This window comes from Amblyomma mixtum, chromosome 1 (assembly GCF_055824585.1).
Source record: "Amblyomma mixtum isolate Tamu chromosome 1, ASM5582458v1, whole genome shotgun sequence".
Lineage (NCBI taxonomy): Eukaryota > Metazoa > Arthropoda > Arachnida > Ixodida > Ixodidae > Amblyomma > Amblyomma mixtum.
Genome location: NC_143012.1, coordinates 38,481,777 through 38,499,585, shown reverse-complemented (window position 1 = coordinate 38,499,585; position 17,809 = coordinate 38,481,777). Strand labels below are relative to the sequence as shown.

The 17,809-nt window shown below is 43.4% G+C and overlaps 1 protein-coding gene across 10 annotated transcripts in view; it reads right to left on the bottom strand.

Moving 5' to 3' along the window:
* Positions 1 to 277: 277 nt before the first annotated feature.
* The window catches only part of LOC149366071 (membrane metallo-endopeptidase-like 1), a 77,366-nt gene continuing 59,834 nt past the window's right edge, over positions 278 to 17,809 (bottom strand). For all 10 annotated transcript variants that reach the window (XM_089548118.1, XM_089548086.1, XM_089548078.1 and 7 more), the window contains 9 exons: positions 10,047 to 10,156; positions 8,737 to 8,795; positions 6,696 to 6,747; positions 5,403 to 5,470; positions 4,515 to 4,645; positions 3,778 to 3,843; positions 2,832 to 2,936; positions 2,647 to 2,723; positions 278 to 442 (listed from right to left, as the gene is read on the bottom strand). In XM_089548118.1, coding sequence (XP_089404244.1) covers positions 343 to 442; positions 2,647 to 2,723; positions 2,832 to 2,936; positions 3,778 to 3,843; positions 4,515 to 4,645; positions 5,403 to 5,470; positions 6,696 to 6,747; positions 8,737 to 8,795; positions 10,047 to 10,156 — 768 coding nt within the window. In that variant the 3' untranslated portion in view covers positions 278 to 342. The remainder of the gene's footprint in view (positions 443 to 2,646; positions 2,724 to 2,831; positions 2,937 to 3,777; positions 3,844 to 4,514; positions 4,646 to 5,402; positions 5,471 to 6,695; positions 6,748 to 8,736; positions 8,796 to 10,046; positions 10,157 to 17,809) is intronic.

The window sequence follows — 17,809 nt, the reverse complement described above, 5'->3', positions numbered from 1 at the left end:
TTGGTTTCAGTGACTGTTGACTTTCCTCATCTGATGATAGTTTAAGGAATTTGAACTACTTTTCTCGCAGAGTCTGAAAAGCTTCATGCCACGCAGTTTTGGAAATAATAAAATTTTTGCATTACGTAGATAGTTACGAACAGGATAAATTTGAGCGTAAAGCGTGTTTTTGCTTCTCACCAATGCTGTCTTTCGTTTGTCTAAATTGGCGCTGCATAATTTTCCGCGGCGATATGTAAATAGCGAGCAATGACAAAATAAATAAACTCCAAGCAGGAAAACCATGAAGGAATTTATTTTTGCAGAAACAGCAAAAAGCGTTTCTTCCTGTGTGAGTCAGGCTCACCAAAGAGTGCACCGTTCCGTCGCGTTCATCGTAGAATTTGCCGAGCACTTGAATATGGTGCTGAAGGCTTGCATGTTAGACATCGGCACATTGACTCTGAAGAAAAAAGAAACAGATATTAGATTTCCTTCAAAGTGCTTATGCCGTAATTTTATTGCGTTGTCTTCAGTTTATTAGAGCTGTCTTTGCTTGCACATTCTCTCTTAATAAGCATTCATTAATCGACCCCTCGTCGGTCTGACCTTGGGCTCATTTCGTTTTCCTCACGTCACCGCACTGAGTGTTCAAAGTTCATTAATTAACCCTTCGTGATTTGAGTTACTTTGCTACAGATTAAAATTTTCTAACCAACACTATTAAGAAGCTACCATCTACTAAACATTACAGCTTTCAGTCCTCGTACTTACTTGTTCAAATACAGTTTTTTCTCCATGCGCTATAGATTTTGGAACTTCCTTCGTGTACCAACTCGTGTTCTGGCTTTGAAATAATTTTTGGACTGTGTGATTTGCTGCCGACCTGTTTTTACTGTGCTTTCACAGTGCATATTTGGGGAATTCTTAGAACTTATTTCTGCACATTTATCTCCCCTCCCCCACTCGCTATCATCAGAGATATAGTATCCGTAAACAAAAAATTAAATGACGAAAATATGGTCCAGAGGCAAGCCGAAAAGGAAGGCTTATGGCTTATATAGGGTGTAATGTCCCAAACCGACTCAGGCATGAGGGACGCCGTAGTGGAGGGCTCTGGAAATTTCGACCACTTGGGGGTCTTCAACGTGCACTGATTAACATCTTCGTCATCACCGGAAGCAGTTTGAACAACGTATGAAGCTTTAAAAATTAAAGTTGCACTAAAGAGGAATCTGAACTCGTCATTTTACCGCGGGAACACGATCTACACGTTTCGAGCATTCTTAGAAACTTCGAATGATTTTCCTGTGTCGTCGAGTTCCCTAATTTAAATCAGATTAAACGTCCCGGCTCCCACCTTTTTTCGAACTCACCGCTGACGGTAGGAGGAGTCAACCAACCTTTCAGCCAATCCCGCGGCTTCTTGCCGTTGTCATCGGCGGAGTGATACGTAGCGATCGTCGAAAGGAGGATCCACACGTATTTTTATTTCCGTGGGCCTAATTTGCAGCTATGTAGTCTCTGACTAGACCTATTTATTCACGGAAACCTAAAAAAAACAAAACAGCGAAAGCGAAGCCGCCACGCGATTGCCTGAGAGGAACTTTGCGTTAGTTATCTCCTCCTACCTTCAGCAGTGAGCTCAAAAAGAAAAAAAAGGTGGGAGCCGGGGCGTGTAATCTGATTTAAATTACCGAAATTGGCCGCACAGAACAAAAAATTCAGGGGGCACTTTGGCTCTCTAAAGTGCTGCAAGGCGAAAGCGTTTCCTGGCGCACTGTTAGTATTTTTTTGTTATTTATTTTTATTATTTGTGTGCACTTAGCTTTTATTTTTGTTTCTTTTCTTCTCTTTAATCTTTTATTAATCTTTTCTTTTATTTTTTAATTTCCTTTACTTTATTTCTGAAACCCATGCATTCACTACATGCGCCTTTATTCATGCTCAAACCCTGAGCTTTCGTGGCGGATTGGTAGCGTCTCCTCTTCAAATGCCAGAGGCCCTGGTTCGATTACCAGCTTCGACACAGTTGTTTCTTTAAGCTTTAAGTAGTGACGCCGAAACGCGGACACACTTGCTAATATTCCTTGGTCACGACAGAATGAGGCATTAAAGGCTTTCGCCTTAATAACTTGATGAAATTTCGGAACGTGTAGACCGAATTCCCGCGATAAAAAGAGAAGTTAAGATTCCTCTTTAGTGCACCTCTAACTGCGGTTGCAAGCGGAACGGCGTGAACGCCTTAAACAGCTCACGTTTTTAGCAGATTTTGCTTTCTACTAAAAATAACGGCGTTAAGGAAGAAGGTTTATTTTATGAGGCTTAACGTTCCAAAGGGCTCTCCCCCCTTTCGAACCGAACTGGCTTCAGTGATCTCGCTGAAGTTTGTCCCAGGATACGAGATACAGCACACTCTGTAAAACGCCTTAGGAAATATATCATAGGGCCCAGAAGGCAGTCCAGCTTGTCGCAGCTCCTTCTTCTGATGCCTTCCGCCCACTTTCGCTGCAAATGAAAACTGATTGATGGCGATATTGACTGAAGTGTGATAAATCGGTGAGAGCTGTTGCTACGCTGATCAACATGGAAATGGATGCAAAAGATTTCAGATAATTTGGTTTCCCACACGCCGCGTTATTTCGAAGTGCCGCAGCTGGTACTTACCTGTACTGGGCAGGGCTGTGTGTGTCGTACTGGATCAGCTGCCTTAGATACCCTGGCCGGATGTTGCTGCACCATACCTGCGCACATAGCGACGCCCATAACTTATGCGCATCCTCGATCTATCAGAAAGGAGGACTTGGGAAAGGGCACTGGTCGGAAAAGTGACGGAACAAGAATGCACGTACCATCGCGTTTGAGAGGAAGAACAGCTTTTTTCCGGACAGGTGCTCCAGGCCCGGTAAGCGAGTGTCATTGTTTGCACATTCGTCTTTTAGCAGTCTGTTGTACGCCTGCAAAATGGGATAATTGTTTTATGTGAGATAGCTTTGTACATATCCAGCTGACTGCAGGCAATCACTGGCAAAGGAAAAAAAACACACACACACAAACACACACACACACACACACACACACACACACACACACACACACACACACACACACACACACACACACACACACACACACACACACGCACACGCACACACACAAACACGCACGCACACACACACACACACATGCTCATTAGGATTGGAGATATCAAGCCAACAGTCATATAAAGCAAAGAACGCATAAGAGAATGTTTCTCTTTCTTTACTTTGTGGTTTTACATATCGGCAATAAATAGCTTAATTATTTTTTGGCTGAAAGATAACTGACTAAAACGTTGAAGAAAAACAATCACATGCCGCCGGTGGGTTACTAAGCCTCGCCTACGGTGTTCTCATAGCATGACGGATTTTCTACTTCCCACAACTACTAACGCCACATACAGAAATACTATGGCCGCGTTCGGATGTAGGCGAAGCGTAAAAAGCTCCCGTGTACAGTGCGATGTCAGTGCACGTTAAAGATCCCCAGGTAGTCGAAATTTTTCCAGAGATCTCGACTACGGCCCCTTTCTCTCTTTCTTCTTTCACTCCCACCTACCTCCCTTTCTTTTAGGGCGCGGTTCGGCTGTTCACCGAGATACATGAGACAATTACTGCGTCATTTTCTTTCTTCAAAAACCGATTTCAGTTATGGCATAAGAATTGAAAAGTAAGATGGCTGTCAGCATTGTATATCAATTGAAGGGAGGGTTTTCTTTTCATTTACACTTACAACGTGGGAGGTCACAGTGAAACTTACCTTGAAGGCCATTCGAAGGCCGCCGTTGTCGGCTATATTTTCGCCCACTGTGTTTTTGCCATTAAGCTGCATGGGGTGAGAAAAAAAATGGACCTTTTACTTCGTCTTCGTTTTTACTTCGTCGCCAAGGCGTGCAAAGATTTGCAGCAAATGCGCGGCTACCTAACATCCTACCATTTAACACAATCTGGTTGGACGTGAGGTGGTTTCATGCATAACAAATGTGAAAGCCTAGAGAATCAGCCTGAGGTAATTATTCCACTCTATCTCGGCCAGACAATATCGAGTTTAAACCTACAGATTACACTTGTAGTGTAAAATGTTGTAACCCCAATCGTGCTGGGATAAGAACCATTCATGAAGTTATGCTCTCGCACAATGAACACAAGCTTGAACTCATCTGCGCTTAGTGGACGCACGCATCCTGTGTTTACTTGTGTGCAGACATCAGATACCGGACGTCGCAGGAAGCGCTTGTGCCGTGCTGTGTTATTCTCCAGTTTAGAGCCCCTCTTTCTTTAGGTTAGTTGTCTGTAACCCGATGCAAAAACGAGAGGCATGGGTTTGTGTGCAGCCCCGTGTGCTTCGTTTCTGTGTCCCGTCCTTTGCGCAGTTTATGTTGGCGAATGTCGTATACCAACTAGTCCCCACTGCACTCTTCTGCATGCCTCCCTTCAGAATGCACGTGCAGTGCAGGCCATGAACGTGCAGGGACAGCAAACGTTGCGAACTCTCACCGACATGTTGGCCGCTTGATCAGTGATGTTTCCGTACTGGTATTCGAAGCACTCAGCTCTCTTCTCAAAATGGGCGCGGGTAGTGTTTGTCCACCACTGTTTCAGTGCACCCTCAGCGTCGAACTGGCTTCCTTCACGGGCGGGTGGCGAATAAGCATAAGTAGCAGCTCTTGACGTTAAGGAAGGTCAAATGATCATTACTGAATTTACATCGAATACATAGTGGACATCTTTGCTGTGAGTTTCACTTAGAATCACATGTCAGGTTTAGGTCAAACCATTCATTAGACATCTTAGCATACCGTGTACCGTGTACCGTGTTGCCATTACTGTTACTGAAGTACCGAGAGGCCGCCCAGAGCCGGAGAGCACGCACTGATTGGTCCCAATGCTGCAGGCGCGCGCAGCTGCCGGGTACCTGGCGCCATCTGGCGCCGTGGAGGCGATTTGCGCACGCGCATTGGCAGCGCGTGGGCTCTGGTACTCGGTACTCGGTATCTTGTTGCCGGTAACGATAACACGATACATGGCATGCTAAAGGTGTCTATTAACAGCAGTGGTATGCAAAAGTGTGTGTTAAAAGCACTGAATCCGCATGGGCACACTATGAGATGGCTACAGTAAACGTGATTGTAGAAATCTTCTTATGTTTTCATGTGAAAGGTCTTAATACGCCTCGGGGATTCAGTGAATGAGATCTAGGCAAATGCAGTTAGGCGACAGGCATAACTGCGCATAATATGCCACATTGCTAATGGATGGAAAGCATTTTTTTTTGTTTCAAGTTTCAATCGACAATCCATTAATAAGACGTACTTGACGACGACGTTTAATCAAATAAGAGAAGCATGTGAGAAATTTCTCAGTGGGCCTCCTCATACTACTCACCCGTGTCGTCAAAGCCGTGTGTCATTTCGTGCCCAACCACCATGCCGATGGCTCCAAAGTTGAGTGAGCTGTGGGCGAAATGAAGGTACTCTTCACATAAGCGTCACCATTTACTGATATCTATAGTCAGGACAACCAGTCCATGATTTTGAAAGTGTTTCAATGCGAAAGTATTACACTGGTTATCGGCAACGAAACCCATCGCCGACATTAACCAGCAGTAGTGGTCTCCAAAATCTTAGATGACGTCACTGCGGTATCATAGAGGAACAAAATTTCTTACGAATATACTCGACTTGAACCCAGAACATTCAGACTGCGAGGAGAGCGCGCAACCTTTTGACCCCGAAACCGCGTTGCTCCTTGGCGAACAAAGGCGAACGTAGTATATGCGTTGCCTTAAAACAGTATGCTAGTGAGTACGTGTGCCATTAGAAAGGGGGAGAAGAATTGTTGCGCAAAAGAATTTGATGCGAGACAGAAATTTCTGTAGCGCTACACAGGTTTCTGTCGTGTCAACAGAACCTTCTGTCGCGACAACAGAACGTTGTGTTGAGGCTACAGCAGCTCTGTAGTGACGACAAAAGACAGAAGACACAAAACAGACAACAAAACGTTCTGTTGAGACTACAACACCGAGGGTGTTGAGACAACACAGAGGCTATGTTATGGCGACATACAGAAGACACGCTACAGGGTGGTCTGTAGCTACAACAGAACTTTCTACTGTGGGGCAGAAAGGCAACACCTCTGTTGCACCAGATGAAACGATGAGCGCAGCAAATGCAACCATGAGCGTTTGCTTCATCGCGTGTACTTGGAAATTGTCTGAGCTAAAATGAATCAGTATTCTGAATTGAAATGAAGTGAATGAATGGTTAGGCGCCGTGTAAGGTAGCGGCTAGTATTTTTTCATTCCGTCCGGCTCCCTGTTTGATAACTAATCGGCAATAATCAAAATGGTAAATATAGCTTTAAAGAATAGGAAAGTTGTCCAGCGCCATGAAAATGGTGCAGCATTTTAGTCGATGCGGAAGCTTTAACGTATACCTAAAGTCTGGAGGAAAACCGTTTTTCTTCTTGCAGTTTTGCAATTGTTGAACACACTACTGCGTTGAAATGTATGAATACCAGCTCAAAATGAGGACATTTTGTTATCATGCAGTCATTGCCACAACCACTGCGCTGTTGATTGTGATAAATCTAGATTTCAGCAGAATAGTGTGAGCTTTTGTTATAGAGCGCAAGCTGAGACTAAAGGTTATTAACACTCGAAAGAATCCTGTGGCTCACCGCGGCAGTCCGTGCTGGTAGAAGACGCCTTGAAGAATTCCTGAAGGGTACACTGCAAGGTGAATGGTGCAAATGTCTTATTTCTCCAGTTTATTGTGCGCCGTGGGTCTTCTTTTCCTTCCAGTTTGTAGCAGATGGTTTTGGCTCTTATATGAAGGATAAAAAACACAGGGACATCTAATCCCACTACATTTTGACAATGCGATAGTATTCGAAGCCGTTGATGCCTTTGACGGAAGTGATTAGTGGGGCTTGGGAGGAAAAGGCAGCTCTTCCTTGTCTGATGTCACCAGACCGGATACTTCCCATCGTCTGTAGGCAAGTGGCGTCACTTACAGCTAAAAACATGAGCAGCTGCTAATGCTGTCGTATTGCTAACATGCAAAGAAATTAGATGCCACTGTGAATTTTTTCATCGAATGTTTGTAATCGAACAAGGGGAGGACGTGGGGAGCTGATGAGGTTACGATCAACGAATTTAATGTAAATTCTTTCACAGTAACCCCCATGCGAACCAACCTTAAAGATTCTGAGATGCCACGACCCACGTACGGTCGTTTTCCCAAGTTTTAGTACGGCGGATGAGCAAAAAGCAATCACACAACATTAGGAACAGGCGTGTAAGAATTCTTTTAATGGTAAAGAATGGATGTTGCCTGCTAAGGAATTCCAAACTTCAATGGTATGATTGAAAAATTGTACTTAAAGAAGACATTGCGGGCTTAGAAGGGCTAACTTTTTAGGACAAGGTGGTTTTTTGGTGATCAAAGTTTTTAAAATGTCAGACAATTAACTAACAGAAAAAAACAAGGAGAATTGACTAAAGTGTACATGGATGTGAGGCATTCATGACGCAGTAATCGTCTCAATTCTTGGCGGAACATCAGCCGCGGTGCTGGTGTCCGCCGAGATATGTGAGACAGATACTGCGCCATTTCCTTTCCTCAAAAACCAATTTACCAATTTAACATCAACCGCGCCGTGAGGGAAAGGAAGAAGGTGGAGAGAATGATGGTACAGTAGGTATGAAGGACTGAGAATCATTTGGAAAGGAATAATGGTGCCAGGAATTGCTTTTGGGAATCCGGTTTTGTGCTTAAGGGCAGCAGTTCAGTCGGTGCTATAAATAAACCAGCGAACTGCTGACAGATTAGCATTAGGTTCCCACGATCAGACCACAAATGAGGCAGTACAAGGGGGCATGAGATGTGTATCCTTAGCAATACTGGAAGTTCAGAGTAAACATTTCTGCGAATAATGCCTGAGAAAATTGCGTAGGAAAAACATTCACTCACAATGACGGAAAAGGACTAGGACAGTAAACAGTAAGTATGAAGGAAACCAGTGCGGAGGTTGACAGTGAAAACACACAGTGAAAAAACCCAGATGATTAGCACTGGATAAAACCAATTGAAAGAGAACGTGCTCTAGTCCTGCATAGAAAATGGAAAAGGCAAATAAAGAGGGAATCTTTCGATGACAACTTCATAGGCAGAGCCCTACACTTTTAAGCGAGATCAGGGTGTCTTAGAACACGACGCTACACGAATAAATTTGACCAAGAAGATGACACGTATGCAGGGAGTGGTAAATCCGTAGAAACAATTGAACATATGTATTTTACTAGAATGTGACAGTATCCATCTATATGTCGATACAGGCACAGCCGCTGTCCCTGAAACCCCAGGCTTTAGAGTCAACGAGTGTAATCTGACTGAATCTGCGGTAGACGTCAGCAAAAAGCGATCGGAAGGTTGTTGGCTCAAAAGCAGGGGAGGTGACGTAAGGATAAAAGTTCAAGAATAAACATGGGAAAACTTAGAAGCCAATAAAATTTTCATGCAGCGAAAGATGGCAAATTTATAGATAATACTGTGAAACGTTATAGGTTGGTGAGAGAAACATATCAAATAAGGAAATACCCAGCACGGTGGCACCATTCGCCACCCCGTTTCAAAAGAGACATTTCTAACATCCATATGCGCATCGAAATGCAAAGAGCTATCCCACAGGTGTCGCTGTATACGTTACGTGTTCTTACCCATTTCGTTGTTGGTTGGGGAGTAAAAGGCGTTCACGACAGCAGGTCCAATGATCCAACTGCGGTGGGAAAGAAAAGTAAGCATTTCAGAATGCAAAAAAAAAACAGAAAAAAAAAGAGGCCAAGAGGTGAAGTGTGCGCGGCGTCTCTTTACACGTGTTATTCAGTGCACTATCAGGGACGAAAGTGCCCAGAGCGCCTATCACCCGCTGAAATAGGAAGCCTGCATGGACCACCTGTCGCTGAGTCATCTGTGTCTGGGATGTGTCGCTGCGACATCTGGTGGCTCGACACTGTAGTATCGAAACTGCACATGGTGTTCTCGACTATGTGTGTCCGAATTCTTCGCGCGTAGCAATACTGCGGCAGTCCGCAGCGGCGCGCTGCTAGATGTAATGATCTTCTCTTGTAGCGCTGCTATCGCTAGCGATATCGAACACACGCTCAAGCCGCCTTGCCATGGTACAGGGTTACCAATGCGCTATGATTTACAAACAAAGCCTCTTTTTTGAAGTTCGCTAAGGGCATGGTTGTTCACACAAGCGAAATTCAAAGGAGGAACCGTTTTTTTGCCTGGGATGTTGTTGACGACATCTTACACAATAGCGGTTCACACCTTGAGAAACAAAAAAAAAGGTTTTGTGGAAAGGAAAATGGCGCCGTTATTGTCTCACATCTCGGTGGACACACGAACCGCGCCGTAAGGGAAGGGAGGAAGGTTGGAGTGAAAGAAGAAAGAGAAAGAAGTGCGGTAGTAAAGGGATTCTGAATAATTTCCACCACCTGGGGAACTTTAATATACACTGACATCGCACAGCAAACGGTCGCCTTTTTGCGGGTCGCCTCCATCAAAACGAGGCCGCCGTGGCCGGGTTCGAACCAGGGACCTCCGGCTCAGTAGCCGAGTGCGATATCCACTGAGCCACCGTGAGGCACACTAATTTCTCGACTCGTCCTGCGGATCGCTTCGTGCGCCAGGTGCAAGGAAACCAGATAAGAGGCACGCGCAGTCATGACCGCAGAGTGTCGGGCCACCAGGCGGCGCCCGGATGGAATTCACCCAGCGCTTTCGCGTCCCGGATACTTCTTCCCCCGACAGTACTTGAGTTAGGGCTAGCTTTATTGCCTGCACGTTAACCCGTCACGCGATTAACACTGTGGCAATCAATAATTAGATTAATTGACAGGGCGTCACGTTAAGCAAAAAGTTTTGATTATTGTTTTAATTCACTGTTCTTAGGTGGACCGGATGTGTTTTGCCCTGTGATCAAGCAAAGGAACCTTGTGTGAGAAGGAAAGTAACCACTTACCCGTCCTTGTCGTACGGCAGTCGCAGCTTGAGCATTTGATGCACCCAATTGTTACGCACTATCCACACCAGAATTTGCGCGAAGGAACAGTTTTGACATAGCTCGGGTACCTGCAGAAAGAAGTCGGTTACTCTTTACAGTCAGGGAAATACGTGTTCGTTGTGGACATTGGAGTTTTGCAATTAAGAAAACATAAAGAAGCTGCAAAGGAACGGGGCCTACAAAAACGTGCTTTGAGATTATGATGGAAATAAAACGATCTTGCCTAATACACGGTGACAGGATGAAGCATTGGAATATTGATGAAACGGGGATTCTCATTTGAGTTGGGACGGGGTTATCGCATAAAACAAGCTGAAGCGACGTTCGGTGGTGTGCAACTTAGGTTTTGCACGCGTATACCGTAACGTAACCACATCTTGGTAAAATATTACTTATATAAATTAATACGTTGTTGAAATTATATTGCTTTTAACAATCGAAAGTATTCGTCGTATAAGGTATGGTTCATCTTCTTTTCAGTGCTTATTGGGATATAAACATTGTGTAAGTAGAAACGTATATGATGCCTTTGAAGCACCGATGAAAAGCCTTGAGTTGATAACTCTGGCGGTGTACCATAACTCTTCTCGACGAAACGTAAGACTGCGCGTCTCAACGGCATTGCGCACGGAAGTTCTACCGAACGCTACGCTGTCCTAAAACTGTCCAATTCCTGTGTGACGGCTGGGGCCGAGCTAGTTTTCGGTTCCTCACTTTTGAGATCGCTGTCCCGCTCACTGATCATGGTTTTCAGCTTTGGAATACTCAAGGAAAGTACGAGGTGATGTGACAAATCTGCCTTAGCAGTGTTGGTTGTGAATTTCACTTCTACAACGGTCGCCTTGCTATTGCGGCATTTAATTGTACTTGTAATAAGGAAGTAATTACCCATTGACATCCACCCAATCGCAGCCATACGGCTACAAAGGAAAGCTATACAGCTTTCCCAGAAACTTCGCAGTTAAAGAAAAATTCGTCCTGGTCCGGGGTTGGAACCCGGAACCACCGCTTCACCGGAGCAGTCGCTCTACCAATTGAGCTAACCGGGAAGGCAACCTTATGGTAGGGTGAGAGCAAATTGATCAATAACTCGAAGTGGGAACAGTGTTGGTCAAATGTTTAGGGGAATCCCCCAAGGTGGAGTAGATTTGTAATAAGGGAGTAATTACTCATTGACATCCACCCAATCGCATCCACCAATTGTACTTCGCCGTCAATTTTAGTTCCAGAGCAGCGTGGGTTTCTCGGTGGCTTAAGCGTCTGGAGGGGCAAGTGGCTGGTTAGTGGTGGGTGAGATGCTTTTGTAAGATGGAGGTGGGTTGTTTGTAGGGGAAAGGGGGCGGGTGCTTCTGGACGGTGAACCTGGGTGGAGGGCAACTATGGTACGCTGGTGGGTGGAGGATTCCGAAGGGAGGCAGCATAACAGAACAGACGGGCAGGCTTCGAGAAAGTGAGGGTAGTAATGCTTACGCATTAAAAGGAGCGCAACACTTGCCACCGATAGCAACTGCCATACTGAAAGGCTTCACGTGGTGTCACAAATGGATGTCTGCCGCCGCGTTTTCTGCAGTAGTCGCTATGATAAGCAGCTGACAGAGTGCACGAACACTTTACGCTAGAGTAGCTGTATTGCCTCGTTCCTGCTCCACTTCCACCTTCGACGAGACCACCGGAATCATGGCTGAAATGCAGTGGAAAGGGCATTGACGCCAACACGTTCGAATTATGATCCGGAACTCGCTGTACGCGTTAAAGTATACATCCGTGCGAGGCACTCCAGCTACCACTACATCATTTCGATGGCGCATACACACGGCGGGGGATTGGCCAGGGTGCATTACGGATCCTCTGGCCTGAATTTAAACATATTAGACGGATGAGTCTTTCTGGTTTGGTTTGTAATGTAGAAGGACATTACAAACAACCAATAATAATAATAATAATAATAATAATAATAATAATAATAATAATAATAATAATAATAATAATAATAATAATAATAATAATAATAATAATAATAATAATAATAATAATAATAATAATAATAATAATAATAATTTTTATTAGTCCTCATAGTATACACATGATAACTTGCCGGGCCTGCCGAAGCCTCTGCATGGCTAGTATGGCAGAGCCCGGCAGCGGGGCAGAATCTGAATTCACAAACAAATGGTATGCGCTTGTTCAGATTAACAGGCAGCCAAATATGCTATTGGCGTACACACTGAAAACTCATAATTGTGTCATATAAATACGTTAAAGAAATATTTTTTTTTAAGTTCAATACACTTTCAATGTATTAGCATAAATCAGTCAGACAAAATAAAAGGAAAGAGGACCACACTGAGCAATGCCATTGTGCACATACACAGAAAGGAACAAAACTATATCGGATGCTCCGAAACATCATAAAATACGTACCAAAAGCACTATGCACCACCTATTTTTGAAGTTTTATTAAAGCTCTTTTCATTCCGGATCGTGTAGTTTGTTGTAATACTGTCCCAGGAAGGTCATTAAAGGTCAGGGGAATGTAGTATTTTCTAAGGCTTTTACCGTAACGTGTTCTTATAGGAGGTATCGCAAAACCTGTATCGGCACGTAAAACTTTACCGATGCTGCGTCGCTGACGAAAATCTGTATTCCAAAAGTACTTGGGAACAATGGTGGAGAGAAAAAGGGTGTCAAAGTCTGGAAGTCTTAGATATTTAAACAATGTAATACCAGGTGCAGGGGGGTTGGTGTTATAAGCAATACTTTTAAGAATCTTCTTGAGTAGCCCATTAATTTTGTTTTTCCAAAACAATGAACAATTGAAAAAACAGGCTATACCATATCGTATGACAGAATATGCTAAGGAGTGTAAGATCATTTTTTTTACACGTAAAGGAACAAGTGATTGCAATCGGTACAACATGCAAGCAATCTGCCGAAGTCTAGTACAGATAAAGGACATGTGTTTGTTCCAAGCCAGGTCGGAGTCAAAGTAGACACCCAGATATTTTACTGAATCAGTGTACTGAACGGGTGGGCATGCGCAGGACGAGCATTTGTGGGAATGAAGGTAAACAGGTATTTGTGTACTGATAGTTCGCAACGGATTATGAAAACATACCAGTTGTGTCTTGGTTGGGTTTACATTTATCTTGTTTTCTTGAAACCATGCCATGGTTTCAGTCATGTCTAACTGTAGCATTGACACAGCGTCCTTGTAATTCATATGCCTAGCAATAATAAGTGTATCATCGGCATACTGATAAATATTACTGTATCGAATGACCGAGCTAAAATCATTAACATAAATGTTAAATAGTAACGGTGATAACACTGATCCTTGTGGTACACCCGTCTGAGTGAATTTTATGGTACTTCTAAATTCTCCTAAACAGACTAACTGCGACCGCTGCGAGAGATAATTACGCAAAAAATCATGAAACTGGCCGCGGAAGCCATAGCTATACAACTTGCTGCACAGTATGTCCCGACTGACAGAATCAAAGGCCTTGGCTAAATCCAAGAAGAGAGCACATGCAATCTGGTTTCGCTCAAAAGTTTCATGTAGAAAATCTGATAGGCTTTCGAAGAGCACATTTGTACCGCTACCTGCTATGAATCCATATTGAGAAGGTGTGAGCATGCTATGCTTTTCTACAAAGCTGTACATAACATCGAGAACATGTTTTTTCTAAAATTTGAGATAGTATAGGCAGTACAGATATCGGCCGATAATTTGCGGGGTTCGAAGGATCTCCATTTTTGTATAGGGGAATGATGCGTGCTTGCTTCATTTCATCGGGCATCAGGCCCATCTCTAAAATAGTGTTCAAAATACAAAGAACCGGTTCCGTCAATACCGGCAGATTCCGCCAGATATCGTCCGCAGATATGCCATCCACACCAACAGCGCGTCTTTTCCGAGACTGTCGCACAATGTGCACTAAAGTTTCCTTATCAAGTGGTGGTAGGTAGGCCGAGTCCGTAGTAAGGTTCGCTGGCGCCTGATAATGGGATCGTTCATGACTGTCAGCTTGAGACCCGAACGAAAAGTGGTCATTTAGACTGTTTGCAACGTCCGACGATATCTCTCCGAATCCTTTTTTAATGTTATCAATGTAACTATGCGATTGACAACCACGCAGCTCATTTACCAGCATCCACGTTTTCTTTGCATTATTCTTAGAAGCTGAAAATTGGGTGTTATAATGCTGCCGTCTAGAAGCCCGCAGCATTGCCGTTACTTTATTTCTCGTGGCTCTGTACAAATCCCTTAGTGACTGATTATTTGGTGATTGTCTGCATTTCTTCCAAAGTTGTTCTTTTTCTTTTATAACCGTTAATATATTATGATTCAACCAGTGCAGATTTGTATGGCGCTTTTTGACAGAAACTGTTTTTTTACACTTGTCACGAATATCAGAAAATATTTCTAGGAACCTCTTATAGGACGTACCTGGACATGAACTCGAGTGTACCGTTTTCCAATTTTGTTCTGAGATTAATTGGTCGAGCTTAGCTCTATCGATTATCTCCAAACAAGTATTCCAAACGGGTCGCAAACATGGCTCATGAGCACAGTAGATTTTACAGCCAACAAAGTAGTGGTCTGCCAGTTTTTCGGTAATTAACACGGAGTCTACACTCAAAGACTTTACCCGATATATTGATAGATAATCCTAAAAAGTTCTGGAAAGTTATCAATCCTACAGACCGGTCTAAAATTATTTTAACAAGCGCTAATGACGAACCTGTTCCTAACAATGAATGCTCCACTGTATTAAATGATGTCTTCTCCAGCCACTTCACGAAATCCCTGCCAAACGACTTACCTTATTGTTGCGCCCATAATTATCTGCCAATGTATCCTGTTATCGTCAACCCGGATGGAATCGCCAAAATCATTGACGGCCTGAAACCATTTTCAGCCGCCGGCATCGACTGTATTAACTCAAAATTTCTGAAAAGCACTAAGATATATTCCTCCATTATTCTTTCTAAATTATTTCAGCAGTCTCTAGAAAATAGCGCGATGCCGGCCGACTGGAAGATAGGGAAGGTGATTCCAGTACATAAATCCGGAAACAAGCACTCACCTTACAACTACCGGCCTATTTCAATCACTAGCATCCCCTGTAAGATCCTAGAACACGTTCTTTTTTCACATATAGCAAATTTCTTAGAGTCAAACTCGTTTTTTCATCATGCACAACACGGTTTTCGTAAGTCATATTCATGTGAAACGCAACTTGTTCTCTTTACTCATAAATTGCATGCAATTCTTGATCATCGTTCCACTGCAGATTGCATATTTTTAGATTTCGCCAAGGCTTTTGATAAAGTTTGTCACCGGCTTTTGCTACTAAAACTGCGCATGATAGGGCTCGATACTGACGTACTAAAATGGCTAGAGTGCTTTTTAACAGACCGTCAGCAGTTTGTAGCAACTAATGGAACTAACTCACATTTACACCCCGTTCTTTCTGGCGTTCCACAAGGTACCGTGCTTGGGCCCTTACTCTTCTTAATATTCATTAATGACCTGCCTGATTCTGTTACATCATCAATTCACTTATTTGCAGATGACTGCGTCCTTTTCCGTGAAATAATAACCGACGATGACGTACGCGCAATTCAAACTGACATTAACAACATCTCTTCTTGGTGCAAAGCATGGCAAATGACGCTAAACGTTAACAAGTGCAAATTCCTGCGCGTATCAAGGTCATCTAGCAACTCACCTACGTATCACCTTAACAATGTAGCTCTCGAATCAGTAGCGTCATACAAGTACCTTGGCATTCATATCGCTTCTAACCTTAGCTGGAACAGTCATGTCGAATTCATTGTCAACAAAGCTAACCGCATGCTAGGCTACTTAAAACGGAACTTTCGCTCGGCCCCTTCTAGTACCAAGCTTCTCTTCTACAAAACGTTAGTTCGTTCGCAACTTGAATACGCATCTTCAGTTTGGGACCCGGGCACTACTGATCTCATTAACCAGCTAGAAATGATTCAAAATAATGCAGCTCGTTTCATCTTCTCTAATTATCACCGCACCGCTAGTGTATCCTCAATGAAATCTAATCTCAATCTGCTACCCCTCACATTTCGTCGAAAGCATGCACGGTTATGCCTCTTTCATAAGATATTTTACCATGATGACTTACACGATAAATTGCTCATTCCGCCTTCATATGTATCATCACGCATTGACCACGCTCACAAGGTTGGCATAAATTCATGCAACACTAAATGTTTCTCCGATTCTTTCATACCCCACACATCTAAAGACTGGAACCGCCTTCCCTCTTCCGTTGCAACAATTAAAAAATTTTGGTTATTTCAGTCTGCCGTGCGCAATATAGAACATGCGAGTTTTTCTTAACATTGTATAAAACCTACCTCTTTCCTGTGTGTTCATATATTATTTAATTTCACCACTGTGTACACTCAAACGATTTTCATTGTGTTATATTAAGTGTTATGGGACTTTGTTTAGATCATTTTTAACCAAAATTAACTGTCACTTACAGTATTACTTGTATGTTTTTGTTGCTGTGCATATCTTTTGTTTGTTTATTGATTAAAACCCACTCCCCTCTGTAATGTTTATACCCTGAGGGTAACACTAAATAAATAAATAAAATAATAAAATACCGCCGGGAGGCCGGACTAGCACATGGTCAATGCATGACACTACAGTTCTGTCGCATACAAGTTCTTCTCTGGTTGCCTCACGGACCAGCGATTCCACTCCATATTCAGCTAATATGTTTAAATAATTATTCGCCAAGGCCTTGTCTATTTTCAAGGTGTCGATATTGAAGTCTCCTATTAAGCATAAATTACTGTAAGATGGTAACCTCTCTAAATATTGCTTTAATTCTTCTAAAAAGGATGGAGCATGCTCTGATGGTGGCCTGTAAACAGCAACTAGAGTTATCGTCATTCCGGATAGCTCCAGATCAAGTGCAAGGGACTCAGCTGTCTTAAATTCTATCTGAGCGGGTAGGGATGACCATCGTGATTTGATAAAGACCGCTATGCCGCCGCCCCTTCCTTTGGGTCTCGTAACGTAGTATTCTTGATACCCAGGTAGACGAAACTGATGTGTCAAGTTGTCTGAAATGTTTATTTCCGTCAGAACGAAAACCTCGATAAGATGAATGATATCTCGGACACTGACTAAAAAGTGGTCCCAGTATTTCTTTATACTGCGTATGTTTATATGTATAACTGAAAAAGACGCGAGGTTTTTTTCAAATACCGAGCTAAGAGCGGTACAATTGGGAATGGAATGAAACCGCACAGACATCTTAGATCAGTTTCTGGATATCCTCTTTGGTTACTACCTTAACTAAGGAGCTGCCCTCTTCCTTTCTGGCAAAGATTTTGCCATTCTTTGTCCACACGTATTTGTACTCCATTTGTTTCGCCTTGATCCGAGTCATCCAAAACAGCTGCTTATTTGCCTGTGTCAAGTTCTCGTTCAAGAACATCACGGAGGGAATGACATTTTCTTCTGCAAGTGAACGAAGCTTCCCTCGAGCGAGAAGCCATTTATCACGAACGGATGGGGACGCAAAGCGAACGAGAACAGGTGGTGTCTTATCCTTTTTGGCAGCAAGACGATGGGCCGCAACTATGTCACCTTCGTGAAAATCTTGGAGCTCCATTTTTGCGGCCAAGTCGGCCATTACAGCTTTCAAGTTCTCGCCACTGGT